The sequence below is a fragment of the Eleutherodactylus coqui genome, chromosome 13 (assembly GCF_035609145.1).
Source record: "Eleutherodactylus coqui strain aEleCoq1 chromosome 13, aEleCoq1.hap1, whole genome shotgun sequence".
Classification (NCBI taxonomy): Eukaryota; Metazoa; Chordata; class Amphibia; order Anura; family Eleutherodactylidae; genus Eleutherodactylus; species Eleutherodactylus coqui.
This window is the reverse complement of record NC_089849.1, coordinates 89,151,872-89,169,855: the sequence shown is the minus strand read 5'-3', so window position 1 is coordinate 89,169,855 and position 17,984 is coordinate 89,151,872. Positions and strand designations below refer to the sequence as shown.

Genomic DNA, 17,984 nt, shown 5'->3' with positions numbered 1-17,984 from the left:
GGGCTATGTTGTCACACACTTCATTTCTATATCTCTCATAGAATCTGGATTGGCCCAACTGGTGGAGCCTATGATCTGGGACTACACCTCCAACCTAGAGGTTGACAACAGAGGTATGTGGATCAAGAGTTTAAAGGGAAACGCCATAAAAATAACTTGTTTTCAGTTGTAATTATTCAGTCTGTAGCATAGAGGTCTGTGCTGCCCATCGGCATATGCCACCGCCTGCAGGAGGCACCAATGGATCTCTGCTCTACAGTGATGATCTGGATTTTTTTTTTTGTACCTGCAGTTGCCTTGATTGAAAAGTACTCGCAATGTGGCTTTCAGAAGATCTGGCTGGCTAGTGCCTTTAAGGGGGCCACCGGTGCTTCCCAGCAACTGACCCATATTGGACATCACCTGGAGAACCAAAGACGTTGGCTACAGGTAATGCAGAGGATACCCGACGAATCCCTGCAAGGAATGGTCATCACAGGTTGGCAGAGGTACATCTATTACTGATATATAGAGATAAGGCTGGTAAGGCTGGCACATCTATGCACTCCAATCTGTTTCATCTTGGGACTCCTCCAAGGCCATTAAACCCTTGATTTTGTATCTTTCAGGTACGACCACTTCTCAGTTCTTTGTGAGCTCCTGCCAGTAGGGATCCCTTCTCTGGCCGTGTGTCTTCAGACGTTAAAGAATGGTATAGTCCATTGTAAATATAACTTATATACACTGATCCCCTGAAATACGATGGCCTCAACATGCAATAAACTCCACTTAGGTTGGCCTCTCATGGGCCATCGTGAGCTACATTCAGTGTCAAGTTACGACGACTGCAGCCAGTGGCGCCCTTAGTTTGTGTGGTACAAATAGAAGCCACAGGACAGCCTGCCTGACTTAATAGTATTGGTTTAACGTGTATGCTGTAAGCTTGTATGGTGCTCTACACATAACTGGCACCTTATAGAAGTGTTATCTATATGCAGGTATAGTACTAAGCAGCCACCCTCCCCTCCAATGAATGGTAGATGTGTAAGTGGGTGCTCCTCAGTATTTCGCACCTGTACCACAATTCTCACATCTAGCATTTGGCCTTTACTGTCTGCTGTATAGAATGGGTACTGCCCTTGTATCAGTGTGGGCTTTTCTGTACTTGTAAGTAAAGTTTAACCCATTTTCTGTAATTTGTAGGACTTGCTTTATCTGTAGTATTTTTGTGATGATTTTACTTCAATCCTCCTTTCCTCATTTTCTGATGACCTTTTGTGGGCTTCATAACCAATTACCGCTTTTCCATAGAGTTATGGTTTCACCATACAATATCTTCAACATACAGTGGTCGTCCCAAAACCAATTCTTATTGTATGTTGAAGCACCATTGTAATACTATACGTTTACTGACAAGTGGAGGTCTGACTACCGGGACTCCCACTATCCTCTAGAACAAAAGGGCTGCGGCACTAGTGATGTCACTCCCAAACCAGTACTCTGCAGGCCCTTCGCTCTAGGGATTGGAGGTCGGACCCCCTTATTCAGGCAGTAATGGCGTACCCAGATGCTAGTGCTCTATGGCAAGTTCTCCTTTCTTGAGCTTTTTAAGTGTACATTTTTTTAAGTCCCTCCCTCTCTTCAGGTGATTACTCTGAACAGGTGGCCGTCTCTGTTAAAGACATTTTAGGAATGTCTCATCTGGACACAGAAAACTACTTCAGGTGAATTAATTACCCTGAGCATTGTTGTGAAATGATGTGTAGAATGAGATAAAAGCTGTGTCTTTCTGAGAAACCTGGTTGGTAACCGGTATGTCCGCCATTACAACTACCATAGGGTTTACCACTGGGCTTTACTCTTAGGCACAGACTAACTATTAAGGACTCTGAGACAGTTGACAACCAATATGGGAGCTCTAATGGCTGCCATATTGAATGTTACCCCATGAACATATGTGTCAGGGCAGTTTGAAAAGCTTGGAGATCCTCTTCCTATCGCCCCGATGTTTCTTGAGGGTTTCTATCTTGCTAGAAGTAGAGCGTCTGTTGTCTGTTACTAACTTATCATGTTTTATCTTGTGGCAGTGAAGCCTCAGGCTCCTTCCCCGGCAGTGACGTACTTGTGCTTATAACTCAAATCGTATTCTTCTTGAAGATGCCAACACAAGATTTCCTGGAGAAAAACCGGTGAGAGGCTACCAAAAGGTGCAAAGGTCCAGTATAGTGTAAAGTAGGACATAAAGGCATCTAGTATGCTGTATAGGGGGACATAGAAGTACAGGAACCTAGTATAGCATACAAGAGAGCGTAGAGGTGCCCAGGTACACAGAGGTACATTATACAAGGTGGCAGAGTGGTGAAGGGATCCAGAATACTGTACGTGAGGACATAGAGGGGCAAGGATCTAGTATAGTGTATATTGGAAGACAGAGGTGCAGGGTTCCAGTATGCTGTACAGAAGAACATATAGGATGACCTAAAGCAAGGGTGCCAAACTTATTTTCAGTCGGGGCCACATCAGTCCTTTGGTTGCCTTCAACGTGCCAATTGTAAGACTATAGTAATAATGCCCCCCCCCCCTCCATAGTGGCTGTAGTAATAAGTGACCCCAGTAGTAACAGGAAGTCTTATAGTGACCTCATTAGTAATAGGGTCCCCCATAGTGTCACCAGTAGCAATAGGGTCCCCCATAGTGGCATTATCAGCAATAGGGGCCCCTACAGTGGCACCAGTAGTAATAAGTGAACCCTATAGTAGTCCCAGAACTAATAGCGATCCCCCTATTTACCTCTTCCTGGCCAGAATCTGTCTATAGGCATTCTCTCACATAGCCTACAAGTCCGACGGCAGTCTCTTCTGAGTCTGACCGCTGACCTCTCCCCTTGGCATTTGTACTGTGTAAAGGATGGTGTACACAGACACCGGAGAGAAGGGGGGGGGGGGGGGTATAGAGGTGCAAGGTTTCTACTATAGTATACAGGTGCTGAGATTTTCTATTATACTGGAGCACATAATTATATTATATTATACTGGTGCAGGGATTTAATAACATTTATAGGAGGATATAGAGGGACAAAGATATAGTATAGTATAGAAGAGGACATGAAGGGGCTGAGCCCCAGGATGGAGGCACAAAGACGCAACACTTCATGTTTCTGTAAAGTCTTCATTGTCTTCTAATAGAATTGTCACTGGTTGGTTCAGCTCGTTTCACAGGAAAAGGAAGATGATCCATCCCATAATGGTGCAACAGATAGAACCAGAAGCCGTGCGGTAAGAATAATTTTGTGGTGATGATCAGCCATATTGCATAGAAGTGTAATAACCCTAATTATGTGCAGGAACCATAAAGAAATATCTATCTTGTTCATGGCTAAAAATATAATAGTAGTTATATTCTTGTACATAGGGGGCAGTATTATAGTAGTTATATTCTTGTACCTAGGGGGCAGTATTATAGTAGTTATATTCTTGTACATAGCGGGCAGTATTATAGTAGATATATTCTTGTACATAGGGGGCAGTATTATAGTAGTTATATTCTTGTACATAAGGGGCAGTATTATAGTAGTTATATTCTTGTACATAGGGAGCAGTATTATACTAGTTATATTCTTGTACATAAGGGGCAGTATTATAGTAGTTATATTCTTGTACATAAGGGGCAGTATTATAGTAGTTATATTCTTGTACATAGGGGGCACTATTATAGTAGTTATATTCTGTATATAGGAGGCAGTATTATACTAGTTATATTCTTGTACATAGGGGGCAGTATTATAGTAGTTATATTCTTGTACATAGGGGGCAGTATTATAGTAGTTATATTCTTGTATATAGGAGCAGTATTATAGTAGTTATATTCTTGTACATAGGGGGCAGTATTATAGTAGTTATATTCTTGTACATAGGGGCAGTATTATAGTAGTTATATTCTTGTACATAGGAGCAGTATTATAGTAGTTATATTCTTGTACATAGGGGCAGTATTATAGTAGTTATATTCTTGTACATAGGAGCACTATTATAGTAGCTATATTCTTGTACATAGGGGGCAGTATTATAGTAGTTATATTCTTGTACATAGGAGGCAGTATGGTAGTAGTTATATTCTTGTACATAGGGGGCAGTATTATAGTAGTTTTATTCTTGTACATAGGGGGCAGTATTATAGTAGTTATATTCTTGTACATAGGGGGCAGTATTATAATAGTTATATTCTTGTACATAGGGGGCAGTATTATAGTAGTTATATTCTTGTACATAGGAGGCAATATTATAGTAATTATATTCTTGTACATAGGAGGCAGTATTATAGTAATATTCTTGTACATAGGGGGCAGTATTATACTAGTTATATTCTTGTACATAGGGGGCAGTATTATAGTAGTTTTATTCTTGTACATAGGGGGCAGTATTATAGTAGTTATATTCTTGTACATAGGGGGCAGTATTATACTAGTTATATTCTTGTATATAGGGGGCAGTATTATAGTAGTTATATTCTTGTACATGGGGGGCAGTATTATAGTAGTTATATTCTTATACATAGGGGATAGTATTATAGTAGTTATATTCTTGTACATAGGGGGCAGTATTATAGTAGTTATATTCTTGTACATAGGGGATAGTATTATAGTAGTTATATTCTTGTACATAGGGGGCAGTATTATAGTAGTTATATTCTTGTACATAGGAGCAGTATTACAGTAGTTATATTCTTGTACATAAGGGGCAGTGTTATAGTAGTTATATTCTTGTACATAGGAGCAGTATTATAGTAGTTATATTCTTGTACATAGGGGGCAGTATTAGAGTAGTTATATTCTTGTACATAGGAGGCAGTATTATAGTAGTTATATTCTTGTACATAGGGGGCAGTATTATAGTAGTTATATTCTTGTACATAGGGGGCAGTATTATAGTAGTTATATTCTTGTACATAGGAGCAGTATTATAGTACCGTATATACCGGCGTATAAGACGACCCCCCAACTGTCACCTTATACGCCGGTATACAGTGGAGAGAAAAAAAAAATTCATTACTCACCTCCCCCGGCGTTCTGTCGCGCTCCGGCAGGATGTCGCTCGCTTCTCGTCCCCGGCGCAGCATTGCTTTCTGAATGCGGGGCTTGAAATCCCCGCTTCCAGAAAGCTAATACACACGCCGGCAGCCATGACATCATTGAATGGCTGTGATTGGCTAAACCACACGTGGCTTCAGCCAATCACACTATTCAATGACATCATTGAATGGCTGTGATTGGCTAAAACACACGTGGCTTCAGCCAATCACACTATTCAATGACATCATTGAATGGGTGTGATTGCTAACACGTGCGCCTTCAGCCAATCACAGCCATTCAATGCTGTCATGGCTGCCGGCGTGTGTACTAGCTTTCTGAAAGCAGGGATTTCAAGCCCCTCATTCAGAAAGCAATGCTGCGCCGGGGACGAGGAGCGAGCGACATCCTGCCGGAGCGCGACAGAACGCCGGGGGAGGTGAGTAATGAAATTTTTTTTTTTTCCCCCATTTTTTTTTTTGTATTACCGGCGCATAAGACGACCCCCGACTTCAGACCCGATTTTTCGGTGTTCAAAAGTCGTCTTATACGCCGGTATATACGGTAGTTATATTCTTGTACATAGGGGGCAGTATTATAGTAGTTATATTCTTGTACATAGGGGGCAGTATTATACTAGTTATATTCTTGTACATAGGGGTCAGTATTATACTAGTTATATTCTTGTACATAGGGGCAGTATTATAGTATTTATATTCTTGTACATAGGGGGCAGTATTATAGTAGTTATATTCTAGTACATAGGGGGCAGTATTATAGTAGTGATATTCTTTTACATAGGGGGCAGTATTATAGTAGTTATATTCTTGTACATAGGAGGCAGTATTATAGTAGTTATATTCTTATACATAGGGACAGTATTATAGTAGTTATATTCTTGTACATAGGGGGCAGTATTATAGTAGTTATATTCTAGTACATAGGGGGCAGTATTATAGTAGTGATATTCTTTTACATAGGGTGCAGTATTATAGTAGTCATATTCTTGTACATAAGGGGCAGTATTATAGTAGTTATATTCTTGTACATGGGGGGCAGTATTATAGTAGTTATATTCTTGTACATGGGGGCAGTATTATAGTAGTTATATTCTTGTACATAGGGGGCAGTATTATACTAGTTATATTCTTGTACATAGGGGTCAGTATTATACTAGTTATATTCTTGTACATAGGAGGCAGTATTATAGTAGTTATATTCTAGTACATAGGGGCAGTATTATAGTAGTTGTATTCTTGTATATAGGGGGCAGTATTATAATAGTTATATTCTTGTACATAGGGGGCAGTATTATAATAGTTATATTCTTGTACATAGGGGGCAGTATTATAGTAGTTATATTCTTGTACATAGGGGCAATATTATAGTAGTTATATTCTTGTACATAGGGGGCAGTATTATAGTAGTCATATTCTTGTACATAGGGAGCAGTATTATAGTAGTTATATTCTTGTACATAGGGGCAGTATTATAGTATATTCTTGTACATAGGAGCAGTATTATAGTACTTATATTCTTGTACATAGGGGGCAGTATTATAGTAGTGATATTCTTGTACATAGGGACAGTATTATAGTATTTATATTCTTGTACATAGGGGGCAGTATTATAGTAGTGATATTCTTGTACATAGGGACAGTATTATAGTATTTATATTCTTGTACATAGGGGGCAGTATTATAGTAGTGATATTCTTGTACATAGGGGGCAGTATTATAGTAGTCATATTCTTGTACATAGGGGGCAGTATTATAGTAGTTATATTCTTGAACATAGGGGGCAGTGTTATAGTGGTTATATTCTTGTACATACGGGCAGTATTATAGTGGTTATATTCTTGTATATATGGGGCAGTATTATAGTAGTTATATTCTTGTATATAGGGGGCAGTTTTATAGTCGTTATATTCTTGTATATAGGGGGCAGTTTTATAGTTGTTATATTCTTGTACATAGGGGGCAGTATTATAGCAGTTATATTCTTGTACATAGGGTCAGTATTATAGTAGTTCTATTCTTGTACATAAGGAGCAGTATCATAGTAGTTATATTCTTGTACATACGGGGCAGTATTGGAGTAGTTATATTCTTATACATAGAGGGCAGTATTATAGTAGTTATATTCTTGTATATACGGGGCAGTATTATAGTAGTTATATTCTTGTATATAGGGGGCAGTTTTATAGTCGTTATATTCTTGTATATACGGGGCAGTATTATAGTCGTTATATTCTTGTATATAGGGGGCAGTATTATAGTCGTTATATGCTTGTACATAGGGGGCAATATAATAGTAGTTATATTCTTGTACATAGGGGGCAGTATTATAGTGGTTATATTCTTGTACATAGGGGCAGTATTATAGTGGTTATATTCTTGTATATATGGGGCAGTATTATAGTAGTTATATTCTTGTATATAGGGGGCAGTATTATAATAGTTATATTCTTGTACATAGGGGGCAGTATTATAGTAGTGATATTCTTGTACATAGGGACAGTATTATAGTATTTATATTCTTGTACATAGGGGGCAGTATTATAGTAGTTATATTCTTGCACATAGGGGCAGTATTATAGTAGTTATATTCTTGTACATAGGAGCAGTATTATACTAGATGTATTCTTGTACATAGGGGCAGTATTATAGTAGTTATATTCTTGTACATAGGGGCAGTATTATAGTAGTTTTATTCTTGTACATAGGGGGCAGTATTATAGTAGTTATATTCTTGTACATAGGGGGCAGTATTATAGTAGTTATATTATTGTACATAAGGGGCAGTATTATAGTAGATATATTTTTGTACATAGGGGCAGTATTATAGTAGTTATATTCTTGTACATAGGGGGCAGTATTATAGTAGTTATATTCTTGTACATAGGGGCAGTATTATAGTACTTATATTCTTGTACATAAGGGAGCAGTATTATAGTAGTTATATTCTTGTACATAGGGGGCAGTATTATAGTAGTTATATTCTTGTACATAGGGGGCAGTATTATAGTAGTTATATTCTTGTACATAGGGGGCAGTATTATAGTAGTTACATTCTTGTACATAGGGGGCAGTATTATAGTAGTTATATTCTTGTAGATAGGAGGTAGTATTATAGTAATTATATTCTTGTACATAGGAGGCAATATTATAGTAGTTATATTCTTGTACATAGGAGGCAGTATTATAGTAATATTCTTGTACATAGGGGGCAGTATTATACTAGTTATATTCTTGTACATAGGGGGCAGTATTATACTAGTGATATTCTTGTACATAGGGACAGTATTATAGTATTTATATTCTTGTACATAGGGGGCAGTATTATAGTAGTTATATTCTAGTACATAGGGGGCAGTATTATAGTAGTGATATTCTTTTACATAGGGGGCAGTATTAAAGTAGTCATATTCTTGTACATAAGGGGCAGTATTATAGTAGTTATATTCTTGTACATAGGGGGCAGTATTATAGTGGTTATATTCTTGTACATACGGGCAGTATTATAGTGGTTATATTCTTGTATATATGGGGCAGTATTATAGTAGTTATATTCTTGTATATAGGGGGCAGTTTTATAGTCGTTATATTCTTGTACATAGGGGGCAGTATTATAGCAGTTATATTCTTGTACATAGGGTCAGTATTATAGTAGTTATATTCTTGTACATAGGGTCAGTATTATAGTAGTTATATTCTTGTACATAGGGGCAGTATTATAGTAGTTATATTCTTGTACATAGGGGGCAGTATTATAGTAGTTATATTCTTGTACATAGGGGCAGTATTATAGTAGTTATATTCTTGTACATAGGGGCAGTATTATAGTAGTTATATTCTTGTACATAAGGAGCAGTATCATAGTAGTTATATTCTTGTACATACGGGGCAGTATTGGAGTAGTTATATTCTTATACATAGAGGGCAGTATTATAGTAGTTATATTCTTGTATATACGGGGCAGTTTTATAGTCGTTATATTCTTGTATATACGGGGCAGTATTATAGTCATTATATTCTTGTATATAGGGAGCAGTATTATAGTCGTTATATGCTTGTACATAGGGGGCAATATAATAGTAGTTATATTCTTGTACATAGGGGCAGTATTATAGTAGTTATATTCTTGCACATAGGGGCAGTTTTATAGTAGTTATATTCTTGTACATAGGAGCAGTATTATAGTAGATGTATTCTTGTACATAGGGGCAGTATTATAGTAGTTATATTCTTGTACATAGGGGCAGTATTATACTAGTTATATTCTTGTACATAGGAGCTGTATTATAGTAGTTATATTCTTGTACATAGGGGCAGTATTATAGTAGTTATATTCTTGTACATAGGGGGCAGTATTATAGTGGTTATATTCTTGTACATACGGGCAGTATTATAGTGGTTTTATTCTTGTATATATGGGGCAGTATTATAGTAGTTATATTCTTGTATATAGGGGGCAGTTTTATAGTCGTTATATTCTTTTATATAGGGGGCAGTTTTATAGTCATTATATTCTTGTACATTGGGGGCAGTATTATAGCAGTTATATTCTTGTACATAGGGTCAGTATTATAGTAGTTATATTCTTGTACATAGGGGCAGTATTATAGTAGTTATATTCTTGTACATAGGGGGCAGTATTATAGTAGATATATTCTTGTACATAGGGGGCAGTATTATACTAGTTATATTCTTTTACATAGGGGGCAGTATTATAGTAGTTATATGCTTGTACATAAGGAACAGTATCATAGTTATATTCTTGTACATACGGGGCAGTATTGGAGTAGTTATATTCTTATACATAGAGGGCAGTATTATAGTAGTTATATTCTTGTATATATGGGGCAGTATTATAGTAGTTATATTCTTGTATATATGGGGCAGTATTATAGTAGTTATTTTCTTGTACATAGGGGGGAAGTATTATAGTAGTTATATTCTGTACATAGGGGGCAGTATTATAGTAGTTATATTCTTGTATATGGGGGACAGTATTATAGTAGTTATATTCTTGTACATGGGGGACAGTATTATAGTAGTTATATTCTTGTACATGGGGGGCAGTATTATAGTAGTTATATTCTTGTACATGGGGGGCAGTATTATAGTAGTTATATTCTTGTACATGGGGGGCAGTATTATAGTAGTTATATTTTTGTACATGGGGGCAGTATTATAGTAGTTATATTCTTGTACATGGGGGGCAGTATTATAGTAGTTATATTCTTGTACATGGGGGCAGTATTATAGTAGTTATAATATTGCCCATATGTACAAGAATATAGTAGTTATATTCTTGTACATGGGGGGCAGTATTATAGTAGTTATATTCTTGTACATGGGGGGCAGTATTATAGTAGTTATATTCTTGTACATGGGGGGGCAGTATTATAGTAGTTATATTCTTGTACATGGGGGGGCAGTATTATAGTAGTTATATTCTTGTACATGGGGGACAGTATTATAGTAGTTATATTCTTGTACATGGGGGACAGTATTCTAGTAGTTATATTCTTGTACATGGGGGACAGTATTCTAGTAGTTATATTCTTGTACATAGGGGCAGTATTATAGTAGTTATATTCTTGTACATACGGGCAGTATTATAGTGGTTATATTCTTGTACACAGAGGGTAGTATTATGGTAGTTATATTCTTGTACATAGGGGCAGTATTATAGTAGTTATAATATTGCCCATATGTACAAGAATATAGTAGTTCTATTCTTGTACATACGGGCAGTATTATAGTGGTTATATTCTTGTACACAGAGCGTAGTATTATGGTAGTTATATTCTTGTACATAGGGGCAGTATTATAGTAGTTATATTCTTGTAATAGGGGGCAGTATTTTTGTAGTGATATTCTTCTACATGGGGGCAATATTATAGTAGTTATATTTCTGTACATAGGGGACAGTATTATAGTAGTTATATTCTTGTACATAAGGGACAGTATTATAGTAGTTATATTCTTGTATATAGCGGTAGTATTATAGTAGTTATATTCTTGTACATAGGGAGCAGTATTATAGTAGTGTTATTCCTGTACATAGGGGGCAGTATTATAGTAGTTATATTCTTGTACATAGGGGGCAGTATTATAGTAGTTATATTCTTGTACATAGGGGCAGTATTATAGTAGTTATATTCTTGTACATGGGGGGCAGTATTATAGTAGCTATATTCTTGTACATGGGAGCAGTATTATAGTAGTTATATTCTTGTACATAGGGGACAGTATTATAGCAGTTATATTCTTGTACATAGGGGACAGTATTATAGCAGTTATATTCTTGTACATAGGAGGCAGTATTATAGTAGTTATATTCTTGTACATAGGAGGCAGTATTATAGTAGTTATATTCTTGTACATAGGGGGCAGTATTATAGTAGTTATATTCTTGTACATAGGGGGCAGTATTATAGTAGTTATATTCTTGTACATAGGGGACAGTATTATAGTAGTTATATTCTTGTACATAGGGGCAGTATTATAGTAGTTATATTCTTGTACATGGGGGGCAGTATTATAGTAGTTATATTCTTGTACATAGGAGGCAGTATTATAGTAGTTATATTCTTGTACATATGAGCAGTATTATAGTAGTTATATTCTTGTACATAGTGGCAGTATTATAGTAGTTATATTCTTGTACATAGGGGCAGTATTATAGTAGTTATATTCTTGTACATGGGAGGCAGTATTATAGTAGTTATATTCTTGTACATAGGGGCAGTATTATAGTAGTTATATGCTTGTACATAGGGGGCAGTATTATAGTAGTTATATTCTTGTACATAGGGGCAGTATTATAGTAGTTATATTCTTGTACATGGGGGGGCAGTATTATAGTAGCTATATTCTTGTACATAGGAGCAGTATTATAGCAGTTATATTCTTGTACATAGGGGACAGTATTATAGCAGTTATATTCTTGTACATAGGAGGCAGTATTATAGTAGTTATATTCTTGTGCATAGGGGACAGTATTATAGTAGTTATATTCTTGTACATAGGGGGCAGTATTATAGTAGTTATATTCTTGTACATAGGAGGCAGTATTATAGTAGTTATATTCTTGTACATAGGAGGCAGTATTATAGTAGTTATATTCTTGTACATAGGGGCAGTATTATAGTAGTTATATTCTTGTACATGGGAGGCAGTATTATAGTAGTTATGTTCTTGTACCTAGGAGCAGTTTAATATTAGCTGTTATATTCTTGTTATTGTTAAATTCTTGTACATAGGGGCAGTATTATAGTAGTTATATTCTTGTACATGAGGGTCAGTATTATAGTAGTTATATTCTTGTACATGGGGGTCAGTATTATAGTAGTTATATTCTTGTACATGGGGACAGTATTCTAGTAGTTATATTCTTGTACATGGGGACAGTATTCTAGTAGTTATATTCTTGTACATGGGGGACAGTATTCTAGTAGTTATATTCTTGTACATAGGGGCAGTATTATAGTAGTTATATTCTTGTACATACGGGCAGTATTATAGTGGTTATATTCTTGTACACAGAGGGTAGTATTATGGTAGTTATATTCTTGTACATTGGGGCAGTATTATAGTAGTTATAATATTGCCCATATGTACAAGAATATAGTAGTTATATTCTTGTACATGGGGGGCAGTATTATAGTAGTTATATTCTTGTACATGGGGGGGCAGTATTATAGTAGTTATATTCTTGTACATAGGGGGCAGTATTATAATAGTTATATTCTTGTACATGGGGGACAGTATTATAGTAGTTATATTCTTGTACATGGGGGACAGTATTCTAGTAGTTATATTCTTGTACATGGGGGACAGTATTCTAGTAGTTATATTCTTGTACATAGGGGCAGTATTATAGTTGTTATATTCTTGTACATACGGGCAGTATTATAGTGGTTATATTCTTGTACACAGAGGGTAGTATTATGATAGTTATATTCTTGTACATAGGGGCAGTATTATAGTAGTTATAATATTGCCCATATGTACAAGAATATAGTAGTTCTATTCTTGTACATACGGGCAGTATTATAGTGGTTATATTCTTGTACACAGAGCGTAGTATTATGGTAGTTATATTCTTGTACATAGGGGCAGTATTATAGTAGTTATATTCTTGTAATAGGGGGCAGTATTATTGTAGTGATATTTTTCTACATGGGGGCAATATTATAGTAGTTATATTTCTGTACATAAGGGACAGTATTATAGTAGTTATATTCTTGTACATAGCGGTAGTATTATAGTAGTTATATTCTTGTACATAGGGAGCAGTATTATAGTAGTGTTATTCCTGTACATAGGGGGCAGTATTATAGTAGTTATATTCTTGTACATAGGGGGCAGTATTATAGTAGTTATATTCTTGTACATAGGGGCAGTATTATAGTAGTTATATTCTTGTACATGGGGGGCAGTATTATAGTAGCTATATTCTTGTACATAGGAGCAGTATTATAGTAGTTATATTCTAGTACATAGGGGACAGTATTATAGCAGTTATATTCTTGTACATAGGGGACAGTATTATAGCAGTTATATTCTTGTACATAGGAGGCAGTATTATAGTAGTTATATTCTTGTACATAGGAGGCAGTATTATAGTAGTTATATTCTTGTACATAGGGGGCAGTATTATAGTAGTTATATTCTTGTACATAGGGGGCAGTATTATAGTAGTTATATTCTTGTACATAGGGGACAGTATTATAGTAGTTATATTCTTGTACATAGGGGCAGTATTATAGTAGTTATATTCTTGTACATAGGGGCAGTATTATAGTAGTTATATTCTTGTACATGGGGGGCAGTATTATAGTAGTTATATTCTTGTACATAGGAGGCAGTATTATAGTAGTTATATTCTTGTACATAGGAGCAGTATTATAGTAGTTATATTCTTGTACATAGTGGCAGTATTATAGTAGTTATATTCTTGTACATAGGGGCAGTATTATAGTAGTTATATTCTTGTACATGGGAGGCAGTATTATAGTAGTTATATTCTTGTACATAGGGGCAGTATTATAGTAGTTATATGCTTGTACATAGGGGGCAGTATTATAGTAGTTATATTCTTGTACATAGGGGCAGTATTATAGTAGTTATATTCTTGTACATGGGGGGGCAGTATTATAGTAGCTATATTCTTGTACATAGGAGCAGTATTATAGCAGTTATATTCTTGTACATAGGAGGCAGTATTATAGTAGTTATATTCTTGTACATAGGGGACAGTATTATAGTAGTTATATTCTTGTATATAGGGGGCAGTATTATAGTAGTTATATTCTTGTACATAGGAGGCAGTATTATAGTAGTTATATTCTTGTACATAGGAGCAGTATTATAGTAGTTATATTCTTGTACATAGGGGCAGTATTATAGTAGTTATATTCTTGTACATAGGGGCAGTATTATAGTAGTTATATTCTTGTACATGGGAGGCAGTATTATAGTAGTTATGTTCTTGTACATAGGAGCAGTTTAATATTAGTTGTTATATTCTTTTACATAGAAGGCAGTATTGTAGTTGTTAAATTCTTGTACATAGGGGCAGTATTATAGTAGTTATATTCTTGTACATGGGGGTCAGTATTATAGTAGTTATATGCTTGCACATAGGGGCAGTATTATAGTAGTTAGATTCTTGTACATGGGGGATAGTATTATAGTAGTTATATGCTTGTACATAGGGGGCAGTATTATAGCAGTTATATGCTTGTACATAGGGGACAGTATTATAGTAGTTATATTCTTATACATAGGGGCAGTATTATAATAGTTATATTCTTGTACATGGGGGGCAGTATTATAGTAGTTATATTCTTGTACATAGGGGACAGTATTATAGTAGTTCTATTCTGTACATAGGGGGCAGTATTATAGTAGTTATATTCTTGTACATGGGGGGCAGTATTATACTAGTTATATTCTTGTACATGGGGGGCAGTATTATAGTAGTTATATTCTTGTACATGGGGGGCAGTATTATAGTAGTTATATTCTAGTACATAGGAGCAGTATTATAGTAGTTATATTCTTGTACATGGGGAGCAGTATTATAGTAGTTATATTCTTGTACATAGGGAGCAGTATTATAGTAGTTATATTCTTGTACATAGGGAGCAGTATTATAGTAGTTCTTGTACATAGGGAGCAGTATTACAGTAGTTATATTCTTATACATAGGAGGCAGTATTATAGTAGTTATATCTTGTACATAGGAGGCAGTATTATAGTAGTTATATTCTTGTACATAGGAGGCAGTATTATAGTAGTTATATTCTTGTACATAGGGGGCAGTATTATAGTAGTTATATTCTTGTACATAGGGCCAGTATTATAGTAGTTATATTCTTTTACATAGAAGGCAGTATTGTAGTTGTTAAATTCTTGTACATAGGGGCAGTATTATAGTAGTTATATTCTTGTACATGGGGGTCAGTATTATAGTAGTTATATGCTTGCACATAGGGGCAGTATTATAGTAGTTAGATTCTTGTACATGGGGGATAGTATTATAGTAGTTATATGCTTGTACATAGGGGGCAGTATTATAGCAGTTATATGCTTGTACATAGGGGACAGTATTATAGTAGTTATATTCTTATACATAGGGGCAGTATTATAATAGTTATATTCTTGTACATGGGGGGCAGTATTATAGTAGTTATATTCTTGTACATAGGGGACAGTATTATAGTAGTTCTATTCTGTACATAGGGGGCAGTATTATAGTAGTTATATTCTTGTACATGGGGGGCAGTATTATACTAGTTATATTCTTGTACATGGGGGGCAGTATTATAGTAGTTATATTCTTGTACATGGGGGGCAGTATTATAGTAGTTATATTCTAGTACATAGGAGCAGTATTATAGTAGTTATATTCTTGTACATGGGGAGCAGTATTATAGTAGTTATATTCTTGTACATAGGGAGCAGTATTATAGTAGTTATATTCTTGTACATAGGGAGCAGTATTATAGTAGTTCTTGTACATAGGGAGCAGTATTACAGTAGTTATATTCTTATACATAGGAGGCAGTATTATAGTAGTTATATCTTGTACATAGGAGGCAGTATTATAGTAGTTATATTCTTGTACATAGGAGGCAGTATTATAGTAGTTATATTCTTGTACATAGGGGGCAGTATTATAGTAGTTATATTCTTGTACATAGGGCCAGTATTATAGTAGTTATATTCTTGTACATGGGAGGCAGTATTATAGTAGTTATATTCTTGCACATAGGGGCAGTATTATAGTAGCTATATTCTTGTACATAGGAGGCACTATTATAGTAGTTATATTCCTGTACATAGGGAGCAGTATTATAGTAGTTATATTCTTGTACATAGGGGCAGTATTATAGTAGTTATATTCTTGTACATGGGGGGCAGTATTATAGTAGTTATATTCTTGTACATAGGGGACAGTATTATAGTAGTTCTATTCTGTACATAGGGGGCAGTATTATAGTAGTTATATTCTTGTACATGGGGGGCAGTATTATACTAGTTATATTCTTGTACATGGGGGGCAGTATTATAGTAGTTATATTCTTGTACATGGGGGGCAGTATTATAGTAGTTATATTCTAGTACATAGGAGCAGTATTATAGTAGTTATATTCTTGTACATGGGGAGCAGTATTATAGTAGTTATATTCTTGTACATAGGGAGCAGTATTATAGTAGTTATATTCTTATACATAGAGGGCAGTATTATAGTAGTTATATTCTATTACATAGGGACAGTATTATAGTAGTTATATTCCTGTACATAGGGGGCAGTATTATAGTAGTTATATTCCTGTACATAGGGAGCAGTATTATAGTAGTTATATTCTTGTACATAGGGAACAGTATTATAGTAGTTATATTCTTGTACATAGGGGACAGTATTATAGTTGTTATATTCTTGTACATGGGGGACAGTATTATAGTAGTTATATGCTTGCACATAGGGCCAGTATTATAGTAGTTATATTCTTGTACATAGGGGGCAGTATTATAGTAGTTATCTTCTAGTACATAGGAGCAGTATTATAGTAGTTATATTCTTGTACATAGATGGTAGTATTATAGTAACTATCATTTAATATTTCCTGTCTCTCCTTTTGGCCTCAGTCTCTTGTCTAATTGGACTTTAGTCCTGAGGGACCTTCAAGCAGCTTTGCTCAAGATTTTTCCTGCCATTACAGTAGAGGAGTGGATGGAGGAACATTCACTGCCATATTACCAGCAACTACAAGAATTCGTGCAAGACCTTAATAGTGCCTTGGAGAACCAGACGTAGACGGGTCTTCATGATGAATCGACTGCTGCTGAGCCTCTGTGACATTTGTATATCTGCAATGTTTGTATACCACACTTGGTTCTTACTGTGCTGCATAAGCAAGCTTCACCTACCTTGACTTGCATACTGTTATACTGTTTACCTGCCATACAGACACCCCAGCCATAGCTCAGGTCTGAAGTGCATAGCAGCAGGTGGCGACTGATGCACAACACTACTCCATTCACTTCAATGAGCTGTACCCCGTATTCTGCGGGCGACTTAACTGTTTTATGCTAGCTTTCTGCCATAAAAAGTACACATTTTGCACCAAAATTTGCACTTTTTAATTTTTCTTGACCCAAAGTGCCCATAAAATGGGTGGGGCTTAGTGTGGGGGAGCATGTCCTGACACAGCCCAATAGATTTACTAGAATTTATGATAGAAATTGATATAAATTGTAGTGGAGAATTACACCAGCTCACAGCTGATGTAGATTTTAGTTTGTGGCGCACGTCTCTCAATAAAGTAAGCAGATCTTACTTCAGAGCACTGTTGATTAATGCTGGCATATGCAATGCATACACTGTGTACAACATATATTAAATTACTTATCTTGTA

The 17,984-nt window shown here is 35.6% G+C and overlaps 1 protein-coding gene across 2 annotated transcripts in view; it reads left to right on the top strand.

Moving 5' to 3' along the window:
• Positions 1-17,984, top strand: part of HEXD (hexosaminidase D) — a 33,679-nt gene extending 15,695 nt beyond the window's left edge. For both annotated transcript variants that reach the window (XM_066588162.1, XM_066588161.1), the window contains exons 7-13: positions 42-113; positions 293-488; positions 609-691; positions 1,625-1,703; positions 2,067-2,168; positions 3,165-3,254; positions 17,215-17,984. In XM_066588162.1, coding sequence (XP_066444259.1) covers positions 42-113; positions 293-488; positions 609-691; positions 1,625-1,703; positions 2,067-2,168; positions 3,165-3,254; positions 17,215-17,383 — 791 coding nt within the window. In that variant the 3' untranslated portion in view covers positions 17,384-17,984. The remainder of the gene's footprint in view (positions 1-41; positions 114-292; positions 489-608; positions 692-1,624; positions 1,704-2,066; positions 2,169-3,164; positions 3,255-17,214) is intronic.